Genomic DNA, 27,444 nt, shown 5'->3' with positions numbered 1-27,444 from the left:
CAAAGGTCTCTAGTGCTTCTTGCTAGGAAAGGAGAAGGCAGTCCCCACCGCCTTCTCTTTTCTGGGTTCCTGATACACAAGATCAGACCTTTGAGGAACAGAAAGCGAGACTGGGCAAAGATTACTCCTACAACCAACATCTCTCCATCCTCCCCTGTCATGCTTCCTCCACCGTCCTTGTCTGATGATGAAAAACAATTTCAGGGCCTTATTAAAAAGATAGCAGACTCCTTGCAAATTCCATTGGAGGAGGTTAAGGAGTCACAGCATAAGTTACTTGTTATCCTGCATACCTCTTCATCTGTCCACATCATGTTACCCATTAACAAGGCCTTGCTGGACCCAGCAAAGATAATATGGCATCCCCCATCCACAATACCACCTGCTTGTGTGAGGGTGGGCAAAAATACTGCTTTCCCTCCAAGGACTCAGACTTTTTATTTTACATCCATCCCCAAACTCTTATAGTTGATGCTGTGAATGAATGTGGCAGAGAGCACCAGGCTAAGTCGACACCATACAAGAAAGATTTTAAGCTGCCTTACAGTTTAGGATCACCAATTACCCAAGCCCTCATGGTAAAGTATAGCATACTAATTACTCAAAACTGAATTCCTTCATTGAGCATCTTCCAGCATGCCAGAGGTAGCAATTCCAGGCAATCATTGCAGAGGGCCAACTACTTGCAAGGACATCTCTGAAGGCCTCTTTGGATGCCACTAACACAGCTGCTCATTCCATCTCCACAGCAGTGGTCATGAGGAAGGCTTCCTGACTTCAGCTCTTGGGTTTTCAAACTGTAGTCAAGGACCTTCCATTTGAGGGATCAAAGATGTTTGCTAAGAAAACTGATGAATCCCTGCATACCTTAAAAGATTCTAGAGCCACCTTGCGCTCTCTGGGAAAGTACACCCCTGTACAAAAAAGAAGGTTCAGTAAGTCCCAGATGGCACAGAGATCTCTCCCTATGCAGTTTCCTGCCTCCCAGAGGGATTACGAAACCCAGTGCAAGAGACAACGATTTGAGAAAGAGAGATCAGCTACACAGCAGGCATCAACTTCACAACCGTTAACCTCCAAACAACTATTTTAATGGATTGGTTAAGGGTCTGAGTTACCACCCACATTCTTATCTGCTGTAACAATCCACACATTTTCCCCACTTCAGTGAATACCTTGATCATTTCTATCAGAACTGGGAACATATCACTACGGACAAGTGGGGTTTTACTCCAGGTACTTCCTGGTACCAAAAAAGAACGGTGGCTGGAGACCCATTGTAGATTGAAGATCCTTCAACAGATTTGTAAAGGTTCAGTGGTTCAAAATGGTAACTCTTGCAGCAGTAATTCCATTTCTGGACCAACGGGACTGGTTCTCAGCCCTTGACCTTCAGGACACTTACTTCCATATAGTAAACCACCTCTCCAATTGAAAGTTTCTATGATTCTTGAGTCAAGAGCACTTCCAATACCTGGTGCTTCCATTTGGTCTTTCATCTGTGCCCAGAGTGTTCTCCAAAATCCTTCCTGTGGTAGTGGCACATCTTTTGCAAACAAGGAATCCTGTTTTTCCCATAATTAGATAATTGCTTGCTCAAAGGACGGTCCTTCAAAAAGGCTTGATTGCCACTCAGGAGACCGTGGACCTATTCCTCTGACTGGGACTACAATTAAATGTCTGAAAGTTCACCTTAAATCTGGTACATTTGGAGTTCATTGGCACCTATCTTGATTCAGCAACAGCCAAAGCATTCCTTCCTTCATACAGGTTCATTACCCTAGTCAATTTAATCTGTACAGTCCAAGTCAGCCCTCAAACATTGTCCAGAAATTGTTTCCAACTACTGAGACACATGGTGGTGGGTACCTTAGTAATAAATCACACAAGATTTCATAGGTGTTTCCTTCAAGGGTGGCTCAGAACTGTTTATTCACCAAGCAAACACATCTTAAACAAAGTACTTTCAATGCCCTCAGTAGTCAAAAAGTGCCTCAACTGGTGGAAGAACCCTCATGACATTTGCACAAGGGTGCCCTTCATTCAACCACCCCCAAAATCAGTAATAACAGATGGATCCCTGTTGGGGTGGGGAGCCCACCTGGGCACCCACCCTATTCAAGGCAGATTGTCTCCTCCTCTTGAGTCCACACTACACATCAACTTGCTGGAACTCAGAGCTGTCAGAAATGCCTGTAATTACTTCCTCCCACTGATTAGGGGCAAACATAAAGATCATGATGGACAACATGTCATTTATGTTTTACATAAAATGTCAAGGGGGGCGAGATGACCTTCCCTCTGCACCAAAGCAAAGAGACTTTGGAATGGTTGTATATGACACCCGATCAGCATCTCAGCAGCTTACCTTCTGGACATACAAAACACCACAGCAGATGCCTTCAGCAGACGCTTCTCCCAAGATCACAAATAGGAGATATATCCCACTATACTCCACTACATATTTCAGCTTTGGGGCATCCTACAGATAGACCTGTTCAACACAGCCAAGAACAAGAAGTTTTTTCCCAGTTGTGCTCCAGAGAGGCAGTCTGGGAGTCAGCACTCCCTGGGAGATGTCTTTCTCCTCCATTGGAACCAAGGACTCTTGTACACATTTTAACCAATTCCTGTAATATCAGAGTGCTGTGCAAGATAAAGAAAGAAAAAGCCAAGGTTATTCTTGTAGTTCTGATGTGGCCAAGATTAACGTGGTTTCCTTATTTCACTCAGCTGGCTGTATGTCAGCCAGTCACAGTTAAGCCTGTTCCTCCTTTCCTCTCTCAGGTCAAGTTCACCTCAATCTCTGGGTTCTCCGCCTCACAGCATGGCTGATAGATGGTTTGCATGGTTAGAAACAACCTGTTCTGAGGACATAAAGACAGCACTGCTGCATAGCCGGTAACAAGCTACTCGTGACACATACAACCAAAAGTGGAAGAGATGTAAACATTTGTGACTTGAAACGCATTTCGCCTGCCTCCTCTCTGCATTCATTGGTACTAGATTACATCCTAGAGCTAAAAAGATCAGGCTTATCTCTAAGCTCCATAAAGGTGCCCCACAGCTGTCATGGCCTTCCATAATATGGTAAAGGATATTTCTGTTTGTAGTTCATACTACAAAAAGGTGGTTCTTCAAGGGACTTGATAACCTCTTCCCACAAATCAGATGCCCCACACCAGCATGGGGCCAACTTTGTACTCATGTCTTAAGAGACCTTCCTTTAAACCCATGGCCACCTACTACTTTCTACACCTGTCCATGAAAACTGCATTTCTAGTAGCCATTGCTTCTGCTCAAAGAGTTGCGGCAAGAGAGGGGCTCTAATGGTATACTCTCCCCTCAGTCTTTTTTTTTTGTTTTTATTCATTTTATTTTAAGGATAAAGTCATGCTGCTAACGCATCGCAAGTTCCTGCCGAAAATATCTTTAGACTTAAATCAGTGATCCCTTGATGATGTTGCCTCTACCTCACTGTGGACACCTTCTGGCTCTCCTGGGAGAGTGATCTCTCTTATGTGAATGTTACAAATATTGATCTCGGTTGTATCCCCAATTGTTTTGTTGTTGGATCTGGGCTCAGATCCTCACTCAGAGGAAGAGCTGGATCCAGAACCACAATCTCAGAAAACTCCATTGGACATGGATTATTACAGGCATGGATAACTCTGATGACATAGCAGAATGATCAAATTGACAGCACTAGAAAGTGCCTCCCTGGTTTACAGGTACATCTCTGACTGAGTGACATCATGCCAAATTGGCAAGAAAAGAATGTCTTTCTGGATTCCTTGGCTGTATTGATTAGCTCTGGGCCTTCCATACCAACCTCTCTCTAAGGTTATGCCTCTTTTCCAGCATCGAACTAGGAACGTTTTTATGGGTTCATGACATAGATTCAAGTTATATAGATCACAAATAACCAGTCTCCTAGACATTTGGATTTGAGACATTCATATCCTATGCTAACAGATCCAGTAACAGGAGACACAGCCCCTACTCTTAATGCAAGATGTTTTATATGATGAGGAAGAGAAATTTGAAATTCCTCCACAGACAAATATTTTGCATCATGATCAGGATCCTATGGGCAAATCTTCTCCAGACAAAAACAGAGTAGCCTCAGTTTCTTCACCACTGGAGGATGCCATTCAATTCCAGTTAGTCAGAAGAAAGGTTTTTACATTAAAATTACCTTCAGTTTTGTTGGAGGAAACTTCACACCCCATTTTTGATATACTTGGAAATACTTCTGCATACCAGGCTTCTCTGCCCTTTTTGGAGGGTTTATGGCAACCAGTTAAATCAATATGGAACACCCCATCATCTTGTCAGCCAATAGCAGAAAATGCAGTTAAGCTTTACTGGATTTTGTATGAAGAATTTTCTTTCTTTAGTGTACAGTCTCGGTAGTGGCTAACATTTAATGCAAAGATCAAGCTGTAAGTATCTGATCGAGATATGTATCCTGTGTCAACCTCTATTTAATCTATACGAGAGTAATTGTTACCTTTAAAACATAAGGGTTTATCTGTTGCATTGCTGCTAAGGGTACGTTTTAGCTGCAATAGCACTTATTCATATACAAGTAGATGGTAAATCGGTATTCTCACATAAGTTTCTAAAGGGTTACCGAACTTTTATCCCCCGGTAAGATATCCTGTTGCAATACTATCATGGCTTATGTCTCCAACCTTCAAGCCCTTATCTTGTTCCCTATTTCATCTATCAATTTAAGCTGCTTTTATTATAGCAATACTGTTAGCCAGGAGGATTAGTGAATTTCATGCCTTACTAACTGACCCTCCATTTACAAGTTTTTATAAGAGCAAGGTAATTCTTTATTCACATCCAAGTTTCATAGCAAAAATCATTAAGGAGTTTGTCAATTAGTCCCTTACTCTACCAGTGTTTTTTTCCCCCAGATCGCATTCAAATAAGGGTAAACGGAGCAACATTGTTTGGATGCATAAAGGATTTTGTTGTTTTATCTGGATTGGACTAAGGATTTTAGCTCTTCGTGCGAATTTTCTCATATACTGGTAACTATAAAAGGAATCCTATTTCCGCACAAACATTATCTAATGGGTTAGGCAGTGAATACAGTAATAGAAAGTTTTATAAAACAGCATCACAATCTCCCCCAGCTCCCCTGAGAGCACACACTGCTAGAGCGATAGTGGCCTCAGCAGCATGTTTGAAACATGTTCTGGTAATAGAAATGTGAAGAGCGGCCATGTGAAGTACTATACATGCTTACAAACCATTATTTGTTAGATAGTGCAACCACATCAGAGGCACAGTTTGGTAGATCAGCTCTTCAGTCCTCATTTACTTTGAACTTCTTACCCACCATCTGGTTTAATATGTGTACTACTGACTAAACTATCCCAAGATTGGGACTATGCAGCGAACACCTGAAGTTAGTTGTAACAGAGGTTCTTCAATATGGACTCTGCTTGTTCACACGCCCTGCCCTTCTTCCCCCCTTTTGTGGAGTCCTATCATCTAGTGGCTTGGCATTAGCTGTGGAGGGAACCAAGGTGATAACCACTACTGCACCTCCTTTTATAGCCATGCCCTCAGAACATTGGCAGAGACTCAGGGCAAGGGCAAAGAGGTGCATGAGCTTTTGATTAGGTTCTGCTAGTAGAAGACTACACTTTCGGTGTACCAGTCAGTGCACTTCACGGAAGTATGAATATGCAGAGTCCATCTTGAAGAAAGTTGGTTACAGGTAAGTAACCTTAATTATTGTCTGATAAAGGTCTTTACTAAGTTGCAGAAAATTGTCCCATTTCATATAGAAAACCAGTAGTGACCAGTTTCTTTTCAAATGGACCTTTTTCCTTTTGATTAATACCTTACAGCTACTGGTAAGCTGCTTCATAACTTCCATCTATCCTGACAATACTGTGCCTATAGCTTCAATTTCTGCCATTGTTTTTTTTTGTTTCCCAAATGGTTTCTTTGTTCCTGTTGATTATATTAAAGGCATGGGATCTCAGAAGTCAACATGGTGGAACAGTGTGAGAGCAGAGAGATATTTGGTCCCACAGCAATCAGAAATGCAATTCCTGGTAGATATTCTAAGTGATCATTGTGGAAATAAAAAAAGATTAAGCTACACGTAATCTTAAGAGAACATGTAGATTATTTTCTGAAAGAGTGCTATGCAAGTGCTTAAAGAGGAAGAGTAAATAAAATTGAAGAAGGATGGTGTGGTTTAAGCACTGGAATGGAACATAGCAGATTTGGGTTACGTTCTCAGCCTTAACACTCATTTCATATGTAGCTTCAGGTAACTCTTTCAGGTGTATATAATGGTGAGGATAACGTTCGTTTCTCCCATTGTTTTCATCTTTGTGCATTTAGATTAGGGTTTTTGCTGCAGGGATTCTCTACTTATGTCACTGTGTTGCCTAACACAATGGGGCCTGATCTTAGTTGGGGCCTCTGGGTAGTAACATAATACACATAATATCTCAAAATTCCATCTAACTCAGTAGTATCTCTTAGTGAGGTAAGTTGCAAGATTCTTAATTTTTTGCCTTTAAATGCAGTGTATTTTACTGAATGTTAAATGTTTCAATGGTAGTCTTTAAATACACCTTATATGAATTGTACTGTTATGTTTAGCACAAAATGCTTTTTAGAAACAAAAGAATGAGATTTGATATATTTTGTGCCTTGCCTCTTTCTGTAAAATCTTATTTGTTTATTTTTCTTTTTCAAAGAAATTAACCCTGTTGCATGTGAACAGTAACCAGTGCCTGGATAAAGCCACCGAAGAAGACAGCCAGGTACCCAGCATTAGAGACTGCAATGGCAGCCGTTCTCAGCAGTGGCTACTTCGTAACGTCACCCTTCCAGAAATGTTCTGAGAGGTTTTAAAAAAAGAAAAAGATTGACTGGGCTACCTCGGCAAATATTTTGGCTGTGTCCTTAAGTAGCGCAAAAAAAAAAAAATTTCTCCTCTGCAGGATGCAAGGTTCATCAGATATTAGAACTTTGACTCTTCTAGCTTTTCAGTAGCTGTGAACCAGCCTTCCTGTATAAGGACGTGAAACTATATACATACTAGAGAAACTGCGCACGCTGATGTTTACAAGATTGAAGAGAGTCTCTTTCATCAAAGAATCATTCTAGAGAACATTTGGACAATGGAAACATAATCATTGAAATACGCTCTCTGGAGAGCTGCATATCGTTGTAGTTTGCTTGCACATCAGTAACCTCAGCTGAAAGTGCTGTTGTAATGAAGAGACTTCCAAGAATTTTTTTCCTGGTTGTCACTGGTAACCAGTATATTAAATATAGTTACAAAAATAAATGGAACAGAGAGCTGGAGACCACATTCAGTATCATGAAATAAGATTTTTACAGCAAGAAACATGTAAAACAGGGTTTAAAGGAAAAGAAATCAGAACTACAAAAAGTACAATTTGTTATAGTAAAATATCAGATTTATATGTAGATTTTATACCTCAGTGAGAAGAATAACCACGTCAAGCAATTCTTTCTGTTTTCAGTTGTGTGATAGTTCATGGATTTTTTTCATGGTTGGTCTGAAATTATTTTGAGCACAAACTAAATGAGCTTAAGAACAAAAATTTGGCTCTTTGAATGTCAGCTCCCTTCTTGTTTTTAATTTGGTTTGTGAGCTGTTGGAATTGTAATGTATCTTTATTACTGTCTGAAAACTGGAGGTTTAACATACTGTCTAACTTTTGTCCAGACCTACTGTTTCAGTTGTACTTGGGTTGCCAGCTTGTAGAATTTCATGGCCAAACAAAGGATTTTAGTGCATTTTGAACTTAAGTTAACTTGACTGATGATGCTTAGTGCCCAAAACTCATACTACTGTACTACAGATTTGTTTTCACAGCAATAAATATTTTGTTCTTTGTTTGATTTCCACTCATCAGAAAGCCTGCAAAATGATTTATTATTTTGGTGACAGGAGATTGGCATAGCTGAAGGTTTTCTGAAAATTTTTTCACTTCATACTCAGATGTGCTTAATTGTCAAGTGCATACTTAGATTAGATTATTGAATTGTAATGTTGATCTGCTGCTTTTTTCTAATAAAAACTGAAGAAAAAATGTTAAATTGGCATGGTTTTTAAAGTTAACATAGCCAAAAGCAGTATGACTGTGTAGATTACACTACCTTGCACTTCTGAATTGAATTGCTTTATTTCTTTTAAGTTGAATCTTTCTGGACTAACCCAGTCTTGAAAACAAGCCACAAAATGCTGAGTACTCAGTGAGGTTTTTTTTAATGGGAAAAAAATTAATATAATGGAGAGGATATTTTGTACAATAAATGTCATTGTTTGGCCAATTGTTCTGTGAATCAAATTAAATTTAGACTAAAGCAAAAGATGTTGTAGCTGTTGTCTACTGTTGCAGACACTGTAGGTCTGCTATTTATACAGTACTTTAAACAAAGAAATCTATTTTTTTTTCTTTTTTTGCAACCATTCCCGAGAGTTCTCTTATGCACCTTACAGTAAATGACCATGGCCTCTGCCTTGAAAAGCTTGTGATCTAATTACAGACAGGATTAAACTGAACAGGGAGCAATATTATGCAGTTACACCACAAAATATAATGCACATCATGATGAGAGAAAATTATTATATGTAAAAATATTTCATTGTTTTTATTGGTGTTGCTCAAATGGCAAGGAGGGATTTTAATTGTGAAGGTTATGGCTTTGGTGCATTATGTCAATGTAAATATTCAATATGAAGGAATGACTAAGAAGAAGCCTACAGATAGTTGTGGGATAATTGGCAAATTGGGCACTGAGGCAAATTGACACATGAAGAGGGTATGAGGGTGGTAAAGTAATCCTTTTTTATATTTGGTTGTCGTCCTTTCTAGGAATTCTTTGGATCCTCTCTGACCTTTAAGCCTTTCTCAAGCTCCTAATTTAGAAACTATTGTCTTCTGGTTCTACATATTATCCTTTTAATACATAACCAACCACTCCTGCAATTGCCAGCTTCTTCCTTTGTTCTTACTGGTCTGATAATCTTTAGGGCGTGTTTATTTTTCCTGCAGTCCTGGTCTGTTGAAATCATTTAGCCCAGAAACAATTTCCCAAACTTCGAAAAATTTGACAATAAAAATGTTATAATGTGCAGTTCAAATAGCTCATGGTATCCAAATAAGACAGATTTATTTTTGGATCCAGTCAGGCAGACAGTTCTCCATAAACTTTTATCCAGCAGTTATGGAGACAGTTTTCAAAGCACTCCATATGTAAATAGCCTCATTCGCTCCACCCCTATGCCTTCCCAAACTCCAGAAGCTTTTCCTCCCCGAGGAGACATAAAGACAGTCTTGAGTGCTCCTGTCTCTGACAGGAATAATATTACATTATCTTCAGCTTCTTTCAGCCAAGTGACCACATTGAATTAACCCCCACCCCAGCTTCACTGCATTGGTCTCTTAACTTCCACGTCTCCTCCTTCAATTGGATTTTTCATCATCTCTGTATTTACAGAAGTTATAGAATTGTAGGGTTGAAAAGGACCTCAAGAGGTCATCTAGTCCATCCTTCTGTGCTGAGGCAGGACCATGTATACCTAGACCATCCCTGAAAGATGTTTGTCCAACCTGTTATAAATCTCCAATGACAGGAATTCTATAACTTCCATAAGTAATCCTATCCTTATAGTTAGAAAGTTTTTTCCTACTATCTAACCTAAATTTCCCCTTGCTGCAGAGTAAGTTGATTACATCTTATCTTGCCTGGTCAGTTTTCTTACTCTGCAAACAAGCACAATATTTTTCTCTCTTCACAGCACAGACTATCTTGCTGTGTGACTAAGTGCTCTGCTCTACTATCGAACATTACTTGGTTTCCAGTAAATATCTTCTCTTCCTCTCCCCCCCCCCCAAAAAAAAAAGTTTGCTTCAGTTGCAGGCTCCTCTCCGCTCAGATCTGATGCTGAAAAAGAATCAAGCTGCCCCCATTCAGCATCCATGGAACAGGAATGTAAGGAGAAAAGCTGAATTAGGAGGAAATGTGAGTAATTCATCTTTGGAGAGAATGAGTTAAAATGGTATCTGACTTGTCGTTCTGTTGCACAGTTTCATTCATTACTAATGGGTTAATGCCCCCCACCACTGCAATTTGGAGGCAGTCCAGTGTTGTTGCTGGAGGCTCCAGGGCTTAAGCTCCACCCTTCAGCTCAGTCCATCAAATCTTCTGTTTCTGGTAGCGGAACAAGTTGGCGCTTCAGTTTCTTGCAACCATTTTGTTTTTAAAACCTTTATTTTTGTGCAGTTGTGACTTATCTTACTACTCATTCTCCCCTGCCAGAGTCCACTGCCCCACTCAGACTTGGAAGAGCCGTCCTCTAAACACTTGGCTTAAATCTAGGAGGTGTTCCCTATGTGAAACAGCTCTGTAGAGAGTGAATTATGCCCCACCTTTTCCCAAACAGCTGACCCTTGCACTGGATAGGTACAAGGCTCAGAGTCAGACTTACATGAGTACCCCCGAGCCTCCATTTCCCATGGAACTGAGACTCTAGCACAGAAAACCTGATTAGGAATTTATGAGCTTTCCAGGAGAGAGCAAGGATGAGAAGGAAGCTAAGTCTCGCAGCGGACCTGGGCTGCGGGGGGGGGGGGGGGGGTTAAAAACCTGAAAGGACTAACTTTCCCTCCCCCTGTTCTCATAGATCCTGAAGTGGTTCCTCAGCTCCTTGAGAAAAGATGGTAGGGCTCCTCCTCAGCTCCTTTCTCCCCCCTATGATACTCAGAGATAAGTCCTGCAAACCCCAGAGACTCCAGGTCCCCAAAACAGAAAAGCAAGTGTCCTTCACAAGGCAGCAATTAGTTTTTTAAATGAACAAGTAGTTCTTCTTCGAGTGCTGTCCCTGTGGGTGCTCCACTGTAGGTGACGGTGCATCCCGGCGCTGTTGATCGAAGATTTTCGGTAGCAGTGCCTGGTCGGGACGCACACACTCAGTTGGTATCTCCCGTCTCATTGGAATCTTCCTTAGCACATGTGTCCCGCACCCTCCTCAGTTCCTTCTCAACCGCCCTTGGCCGAAGACAGGACTTGGAGCAGTGCTGATCCTCTTCCCTGGTTTTTGAATGAAACAATTACATAGAAATAGTTAGTTAGTAATATCCTAGTTGTTTCCCTTCCTTTAGAATAGTTACTTAGTTTAAAAAAAAAATTTTTTTTTCCTCAGGTTTGTCTCCCACTGAGACTCTCTCCCCTGGCATTACTAGTTCAATAATGCCAGGGGCTTCAGGATTCAAGGAATGTACTTCCTGTCAGGACTTTATGCCAATGTCCAATGGGCACTCATGCTGTGTGAAGTGCCTTGGCGAGACACATGTCCCTGCCAAGTATGTCCACTGCACGAGCCTCAAAACCAGGGCTCATCCTGACAGGGACCAGCTGCTGAAGCTGCTTCTCATGCAGAAATCCCTGCAGCCGCCTCTGGAGACAGGTAATGGCAAACCCTCTCCCTCATGCTCCCCTGCCAAGGCAGAACTGACTGGGAGCATGGCTTCACCCTCTCTGGAGCAGAGGCAAGAAGCATTACAGCTACCTATGGAGCAGGGCAGTAAACCCGCTCCCTCACACTCCCCTGCCAGGTCAGAACCGACAGGGAGCCCGGCTTCACCCTCTCATGTGAAGAGGCAGGAAGCCCTAATGTCTCCTCTCAGAGATGCTCAAGAGGGTAATTGATTTCCTGCAGAGTCTTTACCCTTGGTGCTGTCAGCGCCGAGAGCAGGCAACTCTGACCGCCCCTGCACTTTACAAGCAACTTTCACGGGGCTCTAAAGCAGGGACCTGAGTTCCCGCAGGAGGAAGCTCTCCTCGGCACCGGTTTCTCCGGCACTGACAATGGACCCAGTGCCAATGAGTTCCACCTCTGGCACTGAGCCTGCCTGCTACCCCCAGCAGATTCAGACCCTCTGCGAGGCTCTCTCAAACAGCTCTGGGCTCCTGCCAAGGTGAAACTAAAATCACTCCTGGCTGCCGCTCAGACTTCATGCTCTGCAGTACACCAGCCTACGGAGCAGCAACAATTCCTGCATCAGCAGGATATCTCTGTGGCCCCTAGGCCTGACTCTCCGCTTCGGGACAGGGAGCACTCGTTGTCTGAACAGCAGCAGCTCTCCCCATGTGACCTGGATACTTTCACTGATACTGAGAACGGCACGCAGCAGCAGGCAGGATTCTCCCTGCCTGAGTCTCCCCCCCACCCCAGAGCCATATATACCCCAAGACATGGGGCATCATAAGAATCAGCCTCAGTTTCCCTACTTTGTTCCCCAGCGGCTAGGACCCATTTTTTTTCCTACCCAATGTCCTGGCCTCAGTGGTACCCATGGTCGGCTCCTGCCACTGCTTCTCCTTGTGCTCCTTCTACCAGACCACAAACTCATCCTATGCCTATATCCCCAGCTCTATTAACATCTAGAGCTCCTGAAGACGTGGGCTATGACTCCTTCCCTATTTTACTTGCTCCTGCCTCGCCATCAGGCACAGAAGTCGCCCTTATGCCTCCACATCCACAAAACATGGACAGCTTTATGAAATTCCACGAACTCAGGACATCCCAGTGGAGGAAGTCCAGGAGACACAACATAGGCTTCTCAAAATCCTCCAACCCTCTGCACCTTCAAAGATAGCACTACCCATAGAGAGAGCTCTCCTAGAACCAGCTGGTACTCTCTCACAGACCCCGCCTCCATTCACCAACATGCAGGAAAGCTCAACATAAATACTACGTGCCTGCAAGGGACATTGATTTCTTATTTTCCCACCCACAACCCAATTCTATTGTGGTTGATGCAGCAACACCCAGAACAAAGCAGCCACGCTACTGGCCCACTCTGCAGGACAAGGACCTCAAACGTTTTGACCTCCTGGACCGCAAGGTTTATACTCCTCTACTTTGCAATTTAGAATTGCAAATTTATTCTACCCTCCTTGCAAGCTATGACCATGACAACTACAACAAGCTCTTTGATTTGCCTCCCATATACAGAAGGACAAGAGAGCAGACTTCCAGTTAGTCCTCGTCGAAGGTCAATTTGGTGTCTAGCATGGCACTATAAGCATCCCTGGATATGTCTGATCCAGCAGCCCGCACCACTGCAGTGGTGATGTGCTGGTCTTCTTGGCTCTCGGCATCCGATATCCCCAAAGATTTGCAGTCCAAAGTGGAGAGTCTCTCCTTTGACAAAGATAACCTCTTTTCCCACAAACCAACCCAATATGAAATCTTTCACACTATGAAAGACTCTAGAGCCACTTTCTGCACATTGAGCACTTACCCGTCCCTCCCCAGGAGACAAGGGTATCAACCTTACCAAACGCCCAGCGCAGAACAATATCACAAACCCCAGACTACACCGTATGACACTGGTAAAAACCGCAACAGACCTCTTAGATGCAGGCAAACCCAGGCACAACCAACTACTTCCCACCATTGAGTAACAAACAATTTTGAAGTGCTGGTTGGAGGTACATGCAACCACCCCTTGACTCCACCGCCTATTTGCCCATTTGGCTACCGCCTCCAGACTTTCCACCATGTCTGGCAACAGATCATGCAGGACTGTTGGGTCCTGGAAATAGCTCAGTCAGGTTACTCCATCCCTTTCCTATTTTCCCTGCCTATCCTTTCTCCTTCTCTGTCCCTCTTAGGGGGGACTCTCACAAGCACCTTCTCTGCGTGGAGGTGGCTCATCTTCTCTACCTAGATGCAGTCAAACATGTGCTGATGAAACATCAGAGAAAAGGATTCTACTCCCAAAAGAAAGGCGGGGGATCGAGACCTACATTGGATCTGCGTCAACTGAACATGCTTGTACAGGTGCAAAAATTCAAGATGGTCACATTGGGCACAATAATACCCACACTGCACAAGGGGACTGGTTCACAGCTCTCACCCTACAAGATGCCTATTTCCATATATACATTCATCCAACCCAGCAGACATAGTTTTCTGCATAACACTGACTCAGCCACCGAACATATTGGCCTCCCTGCATTGGTAGACAGAACCAGAGAACCTATGCATGGACGTTCCCTTCCATCCACACTCCTCAGTACTCATGTTAACCATGGTCGCTTCCCAGATAGATTGCGGAGCGCACTTAGGCAACCACGAGGCACGGGGCCGCTGGTCCCTATTAATCCACACATCAATCTCCTAGAACTCGGAGCTGTCAGGCAGGGAGGAGCACAATCTCACTCCCTATGCACAACGGCCATTAAACTATGGAATTGGTGCATACATCATCACATAAAAGTCACCACTTCCTACCTGCCCACGTGTCACAACACTACCGCCGACACGCTCAGCAGACAGTTCTCTGAGAAACACGAATGGGAATTATATCCATCAGTACCTCAACAGCTGTCCTCCCACTGGAGCACTCCATTGATAGACCTGTTTGCCACTCAAACTGAAAACTTGCTCCAGAACAGGACTTGGAAACACACCTCATTCCTTGGAACAACTCCTTCATGTACGCTTTTCCACTGATTCCACTCCTACACAGGGTTCTACACAACATCACAGAGGACAAGGCCCGGGTCATACTTTTTGCCCCAGCTTGGCCCAGGCAGACATGGTATCTTTACCTGCTACGCATGTCAATCCATCCTACCCGTACTCTCCCCGACAGACCAAATCTCTTCTCCCAGAACTATGGTCAGCTTCTTCATCTACACCTCTGGAAACTCCATCTGACGGTGCTTTTTCTTTCAAGGTTTCAATCCCACGAATTAGCCTGCTCAGAACAGGTCCGACAAGTCCTCCTCCACAGTAGAAGGGACTCCACTCCTAAGACTTACCTGCAAAAGTGGAAATGCATCTCCATCTGGTGCTTCCACAGATGCTTAATACCCCAAACTGCAACCCTCCCTGACATCTTAGACCATCTTTTCAAACTAAAACAGGACACGTTTTCACTCAGTTTTATCACAGTACGTCTTGCAGCCCTTACCACCTTCCATGACACTCTGGACAGCTTTTCACATGTCCCACCATGAAATGCTTGCTCACGGGCCTGCAAAACCTCTACACTGTGATTCATTCACTACTAGCCTCCTGGAGTCTCAACCTAGTTCTCTGCGCTCTTATGAAACCTCTTTTCGAGCCTCTGGCCACTTCATCCCTGCTCCGCATGTCCAGGAAAGTGGCTTTCTTGGTTGCCATAATGTCAACAAGAAGGGTTGGTGAAATAAGCGTCCTGATGGCCTACCCTCCCTACACCATTTTCTCTAAACACAAGCTTACCCTACAAACCTGGCTCAAATTCCTCTCCAAGGTGGTATCTACCTTCCACCTTAACCAGTCAATACACTTACATGTATTCCGTCCCAACCCTCACATGACTCCACAGGAAGCTGCATCACATATCCTCGATATTCGACAGGCTCATGCATTCTAGACAGAGCTAAACTATTTCGTGAATCCCCTAGGCTTTTGTTTTTACTACCAAGAGATCAAAGGGTGATGCTATCTCTAAGCAAAGACTCTCCAAGTGGATCTCCACCTGCATCAGATCTTGCTATCAGACCCAGAATATTCAACCACCAGAGGGTGTTAGGACTCATTTTACTAGAGCAATGTCAACATCCATTGTCTTCCTCCACAGCATACTTGTTACAGACGTATGCATGGTGGCCATGTGGACATTTGACCACATATTTGCCAAACATTATGCTATCGCATGGGATACTACAGCAGACACCATAGTCGGCCATATGGTTCTTTCTACCTTTGTTCCTCACACAACTCCAAAATCCCACCAACTGCTTCACATTCACCTACAGTGGAGCACCCACAGGGGCGGCACTCGAAGAAGAGAAAGTTACTCACCTTGCAGTAACTGAGGTTCTTTGAGATGTGTCCTTGTGGGTGCTCCACTCCCCGCCCTCTTCCCCTCTACTTTGGAGTATTTAGTATGATTTCTCCACGGTAGAGAAGGAACTGAGGAGGGTGCGGGACGCACATGCTCAGGAAGATTCCAATGAGACGGAAGATACCAACTGAGTGTGTGCGTCCCGATCAGGCACTGCTACCGAAAATCTCCGATCAACAGCGCTGGGACGCACCGTCACCTACAGTGGAGCACCCACAGGGACACATATCTCTAAGAACCTGTTACTGCAAGGTGAGTAACTTTCTCTTCAGGGCTTAAACCTCTTCTCTTTTTGCCTTCTCTCCCTGAGAGAGCATTTGCTGGGGCTTGTCTCCTAACAGACTCATGCAGTGCTCTGCATCATACTCACCACCTCTCCCCCACCCTGCAGAGAAGCCAGTTCCTCCTGTGCAGCCCTGCCTCAGGCTGCAGCCTGCTGGGAATTGTGCCTGTCTGGCTCTCAACACAAGGACCTTCATTCTGCTGGGGAAAGTTGCTTCAATTTCAGGAAGTATCAAAATGGGAATTGTGTCCTCTGATTATCAGCCATAAATCCTTGCTTTGGCAGGAAAAGGGGCTCAGATTCTGATAGGTGGGAAAGAATCTCTCTTTTTCCACCTTCCCCACTTCACACTAAAGCTTTAGGAGCACTTCAGGCCGTCTGTGATGCAAACTGAGGATTTCATTCCCACAAAGCTGCACCATCATGGGGTTACAGAGAAGTGAGACATCCCTTCCCATTTTCAAAATGATCCTGATTACTGAGTAAAGCCCTGAATGATAAAATAGGTTGCTCCTACAGTACATATTTGGGTGCTAGCTAGTGTGGGGGAACAAGCTGGCAGCCTTTCAGTACCCCTCCCCTGTTGTGTGGTCCCCCTTCCAGAAAGGATAGTTTACTTCTCCCTCTCTCCCCTTTCCCTCCCCCAGTAAACAATCAGAGGAAGAAGTACCACCTACAGGACTTTTCCAGGACAGGGTTTTCCGTCAGTGACTTGTAAGAAAATCAAATAAAATACTTTCCCTTTGAAGCATTATTAGATACCTGGGTTCACATTGTTGCCTAAATCAAATGTTTAAACTAAAATGTAAAAGAATTTTCATACATGTTGGGAGCCTATGGTTGATGCAGCGATATCTCCCATTACAGTCATACCTTCAGAAGGGAACTTTTCCTCCAAAGAACCCCACAGAGTAGTGACGCACAGTAATTTCAAAGCCTCAGCTGTAGCCACTCAAACTGAAGGTTTTTTAATGTATTTAGTATGAGAATGCCGACTTTGTGGCACATACGAGTCATTGTCTAAGTGTGTGATCCTTGCTAGGGTTAAGACGGGGGTCTTAAATTCAAATGACCACGGGAGCCACATGAGGACTAGTACATTGGTCCAAGGGCCGCATTACTGACACCCCCTCCCCCAGCTGCCCTCGGCCCTGCCCCCACTCCACCCCCTATGAGTCCTTGCCTTTTCCCACCCCTTCCCTGCCCCCATTCCAACCCTTTCCCCAAAATCCCCACCCCAACTCCACCCCCTCCGTGCCCCCAGGGAGGTGTGGGGTGCAGGAGGGATGGGTACGGCAGGGGGTTGGGGTGCAGCAGGGGCCTTAGGGCAGGGGGTTGGACTTCAGAAGAGGTTCGGGGGGGCGGACTCTGGCCCAGAGCACACTGGGGGCAGGGCAGGCTGCCTGCCCACTTGCTCTGCCCCTGTGCCGCTTCAGGAAGCGGCTGGAACATGGGGGAGCAAGGGCACAGGGTTGTGTGTGTTGCTGTTGCTTCAGGCACCGCCCCAGGCATCTTCCATTGGCCGGCAATGGGAAACCACGGCCAATGGGAGCTGCTGGGGGTGGTGCCTGGAGCAGCACAGGGGCAGGGCAGGCAGGCAGGGAGCGAGCCTGCCCTGCCCCCGGTGTGCCCTGGGCCGGAGCTGCTCAAGGGTAAATGCTGGGGGGGGGGAGCCGTGAGGAGCTCACAGGCTGCAGAAATTAAGCTTTCAGGCTGCATGTGGCCTGCAGGCCACGTGTTTTGAGACCCTGGGTTAAGACATCTTGGGTTTTGTCTTGGTCAACTGTTGATGTGATCTGTGATGCAAATTTAGTGGATTCTAACTTGGTGACTATAAGGAAGCCATATTACAACCGTGAATAGCAATCACTCATCCTGAAGGGATATAAAGAAATGAGTAGCTGAGATCGCAGAGAGGCCTTGCGGTCAATGCGAGCATAGCAATCCATTTGTTTCTATCAACCCCAAGCATATCCAAGAAAGGACTATTATCCGAGCAGAGGGAAAAAAGTCTGTAGCAGAAGCTTCCAAAAAAAACTAGAAACATTTCCCTCAAAATCAATAAAATCCTCAGCATAACAAACAGTGTTTGTGTACGAGAGCTCTTTTTTCCTGTACAACTTTCTTCCTTCTGATATACCCTCTTCACCCAGAGTCTTAAGAGGCTGGTTGTAGTCTCAGTACGGCACAGGTCATGTTATGCACCTATACCCATGCATGGACACCATGTCAATCAGTACACTGTCCAGAGAAACAGACCCCATTAATAAAAAAAACAGCTAAAGGAAAGGATTCACGTAGATTCACAGCTACCGGAAAGGATTCATAGCCACCAGTTTTTTCAATATCAAGACAACCTTTTTATCTGAGTGCTGAGAATTGTTCACCTATAGGTCAAAATAGACATGGTTATGGCCTTAATTTTACCATAGTGGTAAAGATTTGCCAAAATCCGAAACTTTATTGCATCATTCCCGAGGGATCATCACAAGCTAATTATCTCCAGTGGCGAGGATTGCTGGTGCACAGGTCACTTGCTGGAGGATTCTCTGCACCTTGAAATCTTTAAACCATGATTTGAGGACTTCAATAGCTCAGACATAGGTTAGGGATTTGATACAGGAGTGGGTAGGTGAGATTCTGTGGCCTGTGTTGTGCAGGAGGTCAGACTAGATGATCATAATGGTCCCTTCTGACTTTAAAGTCTAAGGTTCTATGACTTCATCCCTTGAGTGGGTTTCTCAAAATACACCTCTTGAAAATCCTTCTAAAGATCTAGCACTTGATGTAGCGCAAAATTAGATGTCATTCTCAGTTCACATGAAAAAGCCCCTTTGTGGGCTGGTAAATACAAACAATATACTGAATGCCCCTCTAACTTTCACTCTAGATCCTTGCCTACTCTTTATGGAAGCAAGTATAGTTGGAAGATGAATCTCTTAGAACAAATTATTTTCAGTTGACACCTGTATCAAGGTATACCTCTTTTAAAAACAAACACAAAATATGGCCATATGGGATTGGAACAGTGGTCTTGGGCTTTGGGATTGTTTCATTGCTGTGTAGGCTTCTGGGATCAGGCTGGAGCCTGGACTCTAGAACCCTGAGGGATGGGAAGGGCCCATAGTTCGGACTCCAGCTGAAGCCCAAAAGTTTACACAGACGTGAAATAGCCCCACAAGCCCAAGTCGGGTGGCATGGGCTAGCCAAGAGTTTTTCTTTGCCATGTAGACATACCCTTGAGGTACAATATTCTCCTTGGGAATGGATATAATGTCTTAGGCAGAGAAGAATCTGCTACCTGTCTAGACAATGCATGTTCAGGATACAGAAAAGAAGAAACAGGAGAGTTGTGGTCCTCGTAATCCTCCTTTGACCCAGAAGGCACTTTGGACTTGATACTCAAGGACCTCACATTGTACCTGCAGAAAAAACCCAGATCTCTTGAAGCAGGACTCATTCATTCAGACCAGCAATAGCCTGGACATCGGAGGAGAAGTGTAGTTCAACATGGATTTTCCATTAATCTTTGGATACAGTTTGGTATCCATACAGAATTCAATTTCATGCATTTATCTGGTCAAATTTACATTTCTGGTGTGAAGTGAAACAGAAAGCTTTTGGGGACAGGGACTGTTTCATTTATGCAGCATCCAGCACAATGGGGCCTGATCTCTAGATGCTATTGTAATAATAATACAATAATCCCAAAATTCTAGTGGTCTCCGCTACATTAGAGTTTCTCCACAAGGTTTGACTGGAGTTCTACAACCGAACACCTTAGAAACATGGGTACCAGCCTTAGCAGCATTTTGTAGACAGGCACATTGGATTCTCCATTTGAGTATCAAGTTTAATCATAATGACAAATCAGACAAGGCCACAGCGGGCCTTTCTAGTGACCATTTCCTCTGAATGGCAAGTTTTGGGATTCGTTCCCATATTCATACGAGAACCACCCTGCTTTTGTGATGAGGAAAAGGTAATCTTGTAGCTCCAGAAACCTTTTTGTTCAAGGTAAGTTCCTCTTTTCACAATTCTTGGGAAATAGTTCTCCATTTTGTTTTAATTGTTGAAAGGTTGTAGAATTCCTAAAGTTCTAAAGATTTTCTTCAAGCATATGGAGTACGTGTGCCAGTTGTATCCTGGTCATCTCCTTCTGTCCAAAATGTGAGAAGGTTTTATCTCAAGGTTGCTCCAGGCAAGATGTTAAAATCCTGCACCAGGATTGGCCTGCTAGACATCTGGAAAACTTCACAGAAGTCCATGGAGGCTCTCGGGGGGGAAAGCATATGAACTTCATCTAAGGAAAATTTGCAAAGTTAGTTTTGTTTTTGTTTTTTTTTAATAGGAAGGTGCTACTGGGTTGGTTCCCACATAATTCCTTAGTTGATAAAACTCTTGCTTTATATGGGGGAACTTCCATTCCTGCCTATTGTTCTACTGTAATAATTAAAACTCTGCTCATGCTTTCCCTCCCTGTCTGCGCTGTTCACTGCTTGCTACTTCCCTTCAGTAACAAATGAAGAGAGAAGCTATGCAACACAATCGGAAATTTCTGACCTGATTTTCTTTCTACTAGCAGCTTGTCTTCAGATTCAACTGATTCCGGTAGCCTGGTGAACAACCAGAATATAAACAGATTTTTTTTCCTAAATGGAGACTTAGACATATATATTAAATTAAGGTTAATTTAATCTATTATATCAAGTTGTGTTAAGGCTAATAATTGTTGGAGTGTTTCCACAGCTGTGAAATCTGGTAGTCACAGTATACATCTCTTCTGATACCCTGAGCTGAAAGGTAGAGCTTAGTGCCGGAGCCTCATCAACTTTAGACTGTCTCCAAATTCCATAGGATTGGGGGCATTAGCCCTTGAGTAATGAATTAGAGAGAAGCTGCTAACAAGAAAATAAATCACATACATTTCTCAAAACCAAAACAACCACCTATTTCTAGCTTATGGAACTTTTTCTGTAAACTCGGATTTACGTACGTTGGGTTTATGTAACTCAGGGAGCGTCTGTATAAAAATGCCATTACCCACGTGCATGCACACAGCATAGAACAAGAAAAGCTACTCCCTTTTACAGATTATTATTATAAGTGTGAACATAAATTGTGTTTTAACAGCTTCATTTTTATGATACGTTATATGAAGTGCTTAGCAATCATTTTTAATCCATGTTAAAATGAAATGGATTTAAACAGAAAAATCCAACAGAACTCAGTATTTATAACTAATTTATAATGCAGAGCCAAACTTCTACAGAATGCTTTTAGTCTTTAATCACGCCAAGCAAATTCAAATATTCAAATTAAAATATATTAAGTGTTTGACAAAATATCACCATGTTTTCTCCCTCAGCTGTGTTTTCACTTCAGGAAAGGTGGATATAAGGACTGGTCTACACTGAAAAGGTAGGTTGACCCAGCTTCATCACTCTGGGGTGTGAAAAATCCACACCCCTAAGTGATCTAGTTTAGGTGACCTAGTGTAAACAGCACTAGGTCGACAGAAGAATTCTTCCATCAGCCTAGCTACTGCCTCTTGGGGAGGTGGATTAACTACAGCAACAGGAGAACTCCTCCCACCTCCGTAGTGAGAGTCTAGGCTGCAGCAGCATTCTAAGTGTATTCATCTCCTGAGTAAATGCCAGCAGAATCTTCCTAGGAAAGATTTACTGGCCAAATTTACTTTCATCTCATAAACAAAGATTGAGGGAGCAATGAGGGTTGCTATATTAGCATGTTGTAATAAAAATGTTAGTGAACATTTAATAATTGTAATTCATAGAATAGATTTTAACACCTTTAACTTCTCTGCATACTACCTGAACCGTATCAGTTGTATTACAGATTTTTAGGATCAGATTGGAATCCTAAACTCTGAAGCGGATTGATCAAGCAAATTTATATGATGTCAGTCACTTATTTGGCTGCTGTCTCATCCTTTTTCTTGCTTACCACAGTTTTTCTTCTATAACTTCAAATCGCAGTAGGCAAAATAATGGTAAAAGTAGTCCCCTGACTTGTGTTCAGTTTCAAGCTCATGGAGCTAAACAGGAGAGTACTGTTTTTACCTGCTCATTGATTAAAATAACCTGTCTATTACAAACATATGTAGCACATTCAGCTAAATGCAGCCATGATGATCTGAGAAGATCAGGTACATACTGAGATACACTGAATAGCCTAGTAGTACTTCTGTATATCTCAGCCTCTCTTATAAGCCTTCTTAGCTAGAGAGTAGAAGTCAGGTAATGGCTAGAACTTCTGGAGAACTGAAAATCAAACTGAAATTAACCCAGCCATATGACAAAATGGAATCCTAGATGATGACTGACTGACAAAAGCAAATCCTCAAAATAGAGCTTGTTTTCTTAAAATCTCAGCCAACATCACAGTTCATCCCTGTACATCCTGATTACAATTCATACAGCTATACCAACTCAAAACAATTCTACCAGTGATGCAATTCCATAATCTGTGATATCTGAAGCTGTCTCTTGAGTGTAAGATAGTTCCTGCTGTTCTTTGTGGTATGCATAGTACAGTAAAAGCTGTTGTATCCAGCATGTTGTGGGAATGGAGGTTGCCGGTAAGTAAAGAATGCCAGTTAACTAAGAGGGAGGGAGCTTGGGTGTGGGGCTGAGGGCTGGGACACAGGAGAGAGTGCAGGGCTCTGCCTCTGGGAGGGGGCTTGGGTTGCAGATCCAGGGGCCACTCACCTCATGCAGCTTCCCACAAGTGGCACCCCATCCCAGCTGCTCCTAGGCAGAGGCGTAGCAGGCAGCTCTGCGCACTGCCCCACCCCAAGTGCTAGCTCCACAGCTCCCATTGGCTGGGAACTACGGCTAGTAGGAGCTGTGGGGTTGGCATCTGTGGGCTGAAGCAGCATGCAGAGTCACCTGTCATGCCTCTGCCTAGGAGCAGCTGTGACAGGTCACCACTTGCGGGGAGCCAGCTGAAGTGAGCAGCCCCTGGATCCAGCACCCTGCACCTCCTCCCAAGCCCCCTCCCGCACCCCAACCCCCTGCTGGCCCCACACCAACTGGACTATAAACCGGGCTGTCAATGAAGATCAGAAATGCTGGTTTATAGAGCCTTCTGATTGGTGAAGTGCCGGATAAAACGGTTTTTTACTGTAATTGCTATATCCAGATTAGACCAGTGGTCCATTTGGTCAGTATGCTGTCTCTGAAAGCAACCATTAATGGGTGTTTCAGGGGAATGATAATATGGAACAACTTGCCTTGGAAGAAATTCTTCCTAACCCTGGTACAGTTTATACTTGAATCATGAGAGCTTATCACTTATATATAATCTCCTCATTTAACTGTGAATCTTCTTCTGAGTGTTCATGTAAACATCTGCTCCTGTTTTTGAATCCTACCAGGTTCTTGGACTCAGCATTTATAATATTGACGCTCAGGTTAATGAGGTGTTGCATACAAAAACCACCTCTCTTTTTTTATCCGTTTTAAAGGTGTTCCTTTTCATTTTCAGTAGATGTCCGCTTGCTCTTGCACTATGAGAAGGTAAATAGGACTGCCCTGACTTCTCTCTGTGCCATTCATTGTTATGTACCTCCATCATCTACTTTCTAAACATGCCTAAGCTTCTCAGTCTCACCTCAGATGGAAGGTTTTTCACCATTTTCTGTACTCATTTATTTCTGCTAAATCTTTGTCGAGATTGGATGACCAGAATGAACACACAGTCAGGATACTGTTGAGTTATGTAGTGGCATTAAAAGCCATGCATTATTTCCTATCCTATATGCATCCTAAAACATTGTTTTGATATCCTGATTGCCACAGTGCAGTAAGCAGATGTTTACACTCAATGACTTGCACTATCTTGTATTTGTCAGCACCGAATTTGTTCTTATGCTGCCTAATGATCTGGTGTTTTAGTTCACTGGAGTTTCTCACCATCTACTATAATCTTTACTAACAAATAATTTAGTCATTTGCAAATTTTACCATGTTTCTATTGATCTCATCCAAGTCACACATGACTTATAGAAGTCACTAGTCCTACCACACATCCTTGGGGCAACTCACTCTTAACCTTTTGCCTGTTTCTTATCCCTGAGAAGACCACCTCTCATTCTGAGTATTTGTTTTTTTAAGGCTTTTTAGTCTCAATAAATTGCATCTACTAGTTCTCTTTCATTCATTAATGTGTTGACCAACTCACAGTAAGTAATGCACGTTGGATGCAAAGGAATTTGCAGTGGAAAATGTAATCCCACTATACATACAAAATGATGGGCTTTAAATTAGCTGTTGTCACTCAAGAAAAAGATCTTGGAGTCATCGTGGATGGTTATCTGGAAACATCCCCTCAATGTATAGCGCCAGTAGAGGGGAAAAACAAAAACAGCACAACCTAACGTTAGGAAAGGGATAGAAAATGAGACGAAATATAACAACACCGCTATATAAACCCAAGATATGCCCATACCTTGAATACTGGATGCAGTTCTGGCCACCTCATCTCAAAAAAATATTAGAAAAGGTACAGAGAAAGGGAACAAAAATGATTTGGTGTATGGAACAGTTTCCATCTGAAGACAGATTAAGAAGCTTGGAACTGTTCACTTTAGAAAAGACACGGTCTGTAAAATTGTGAATGGTGTGCAGATAGTGGATAAGGAAGTATTGTTTACCCCTTTACATTACACAAGAACCAGGGGTCACCCAATGAAATGAATAGGGGCAGCACATTTAAAACAAACATAAGAAGTACTTCTTCACACAGCACACAATCAACCTGTGGAACTCATTGCCAGGGGATATTGTGAAGGCCAAAAGTATAACTAGGTTCAAAAAAGGGTTATATAAGTTCATGGAGGATAAGCAGGGATGCAAATCCCATGCTCTTGTGTTCCTAAACCTTTCCCTAGCAGAAGCTGGGACTGAACAACGGGGGATGGATCACTTGATGATTGCCCTGTTTTTGTTCATTTCCTCAAAAAAGCATCTGTCATTAGCAACTATTGGAAGGCAGGACACTGGACTAGATGCACCATTGGTTTGACCCATTCTTATGTTCTTACAGCCATTCTTGTGTTCAGAATTCTAATAGAATAGTGAAACAAATATAGTTTATACAGTAGCTCTGGCCATGTCCTAATCTCGTGTCTGAATCTAGACTTCAGTTAATCATACAAATCATTACTGTTCATATATTTCATCTGCCTAATTACCTTCCTGCTCTGGGACCTTTGCCACTTGGCCAAAGATGGTTGAGGCACTGGCGTCTAACTGCCAACAATACTCGGGTTAAAGATATTCTTTCTTTTCAGATGATTTACTACCACTTCCTTTAAAATCATAGAAATATGCTTCTTCCACAGACTCACCACTGGCAAAGAAAAGCATTGTCACCACCCAACTTTCCAAGAAAAATGGTTGGGTTGGTATCCAACCCACAGGAAGTGGGGACAAATCCAAAATACATTGCTGTGGGGAATTCAGAATTGGAAATATTCAGACTGAGGAATTTGAGACATCAGATTGGGCTGTAACCTTCGTGCCTGCACAGTGGAGGTTTTGGATCAGCTGGAAAATCCAAGATATCTTGTCTTAAATCCACAAAACCCAGAAAAAATTTCTTAGCAGGTGCTATTGACATTGGTGTGGATGAACTGATTAACAATTAAATGTGTCCGTGACTGAAAGATATGACCAAATATTTCAGAAACACTACTCTGGTAGTCTCAGGTAGATTCTTAGTGGGCAAGCCCCACCACTACTAATACCGACGTGTCCTAGATAGCAGGCTACTGTGCAAACAAACAGACACCACCGTTAATCACTATGATTATAATAGTCTATAGAGATGATGACTATCACCTATGAATCACAGGTCTTCTAGCCTGCAACATCTCTTGAAGTTTTACTGATCACATATGTGTTTGGAGTGAAAATAGAACATTTGCATTCATAGGCAGGGACTCTATCCCAGTACTGAAATGGAAAATATAATCTAGTATCCCTAAAACCAAAGAGATTAAGTCCCACATGTGGCCCACTGAAGTGCAGTTATACTAACATAATAGATAAACTAGAGGTAAGTCTCAAAGCCAAATCCCCCTCTCAATCCCAGATTCTGAAACAGTGGTTTGAAGAGTCAGATGTTATGGTTTACACAAATATAGCAATTCCTATAGACTCCCCCTCCTCCCCCAAAAACTTAAACTGTTCAGAGGATTTAGGGTCTTTTTAAAGCTTGGCACACTTTGCGTAGGTTCCCAAATACACTTGATCAAAGCCAACTATTTTCCCCCATCCCTTTTCTTATTTTTGGTCTTGAACATTGAATTATAAAAAAGTAATAGAGGATTACAGAGGACTTCCAAAATGGACCTGAATTATCATATAGGCAGGTCTAGAGTAAGCACATCAGATCTGTTCTGTTTGTCTGACAAAAGGTCAAAGCAATAGTGCCCTGATTTGTATTCTAGCACATCTTAATCTCTCAGAGCATGGAATTCATTGACTTCCAACTCCACAGATTACCCAAGTGTGTCTGTTGCTGGTTCCTCTGGATGTAACTTGAGGTCCTCAAATTCCCTTACTTGTTTTTAGGGTATGTCACCACTACAATTGTTAATCATTTTTAACGTGTTAGTTAAAACAATTGTAAACAGTAGTAGTGTAGACAAGAAGCAAATGTTCCTAACCATGTTTAATCCTAGGGGGGCAGGGTCAAGAAGTAACTGGGTTAAACTAGGAATAAATATGTTTTCTCAACACTGCAAACATGTTAATTAACACATTTAAAAATGATGTGATAAGATAAACAGCTTTAATTCCTGCAATAACAGATAAACGTCCCACAAACCTGATTTTTGCCTTGCCATCCAGACCTGGTTTTTAATAATTCTTCTGATAACCTTTAGGAGCTATTCTCTTGTTCACTCTGAGTATCTCTGTACTTACTGGTAAAGGTTACTCCTCTGTTAACACTTCCTCAGTATTTAAATGACTGATTTTAAAAATAAATGCATATATGTAATCCACCACTGTCCATTGTCTGCCCACACTCCTACTTTCAGAGTGAGTTTGTCCCTTAGGAGAAATTAAAGTCCTAGACAACACATCTTTGCAGCAATTAATTTGACCTGGGCTTGCATTCAGTGACCATATAAGCATTATTAATCTCAAGCTTGTAGGGCAAAATTGGCTGTGCTGACAGTTGTCCTAGGGACAAGTTATT

At 43.0% G+C, this 27,444-nt stretch overlaps 1 protein-coding gene and 1 long non-coding RNA gene across 6 annotated transcripts in view; both read left to right on the top strand.

Moving 5' to 3' along the window:
• Positions 1-8,388, top strand: part of GALNT1 (polypeptide N-acetylgalactosaminyltransferase 1) — a 206,742-nt gene extending 198,354 nt beyond the window's left edge. For all 5 annotated transcript variants that reach the window (XM_050937728.1, XM_050937730.1, XM_050937729.1 and 2 more), the window contains one exon: positions 6,741-8,388. In XM_050937728.1, the coding sequence (XP_050793685.1) occupies positions 6,741-6,887 (147 nt within the window). In that variant the 3' untranslated portion in view covers positions 6,888-8,388. The remainder of the gene's footprint in view (positions 1-6,740) is intronic.
• LOC127043770 (uncharacterized) overlaps positions 1-27,444 on the top strand; it is a 421,859-nt gene that overhangs the window by 209,386 nt on the left and 185,029 nt on the right. The gene's annotated exons all lie outside the window — the stretch shown is intronic.

The sequence above is a fragment of the Gopherus flavomarginatus genome, chromosome 2 (genome assembly GCF_025201925.1).
Source record: "Gopherus flavomarginatus isolate rGopFla2 chromosome 2, rGopFla2.mat.asm, whole genome shotgun sequence".
Classification (NCBI taxonomy): domain Eukaryota; kingdom Metazoa; phylum Chordata; order Testudines; family Testudinidae; genus Gopherus; species Gopherus flavomarginatus.
The sequence above is the reverse complement of the archived record's forward strand: the minus strand, read 5'-3'. Positions and strand labels throughout refer to the sequence as shown.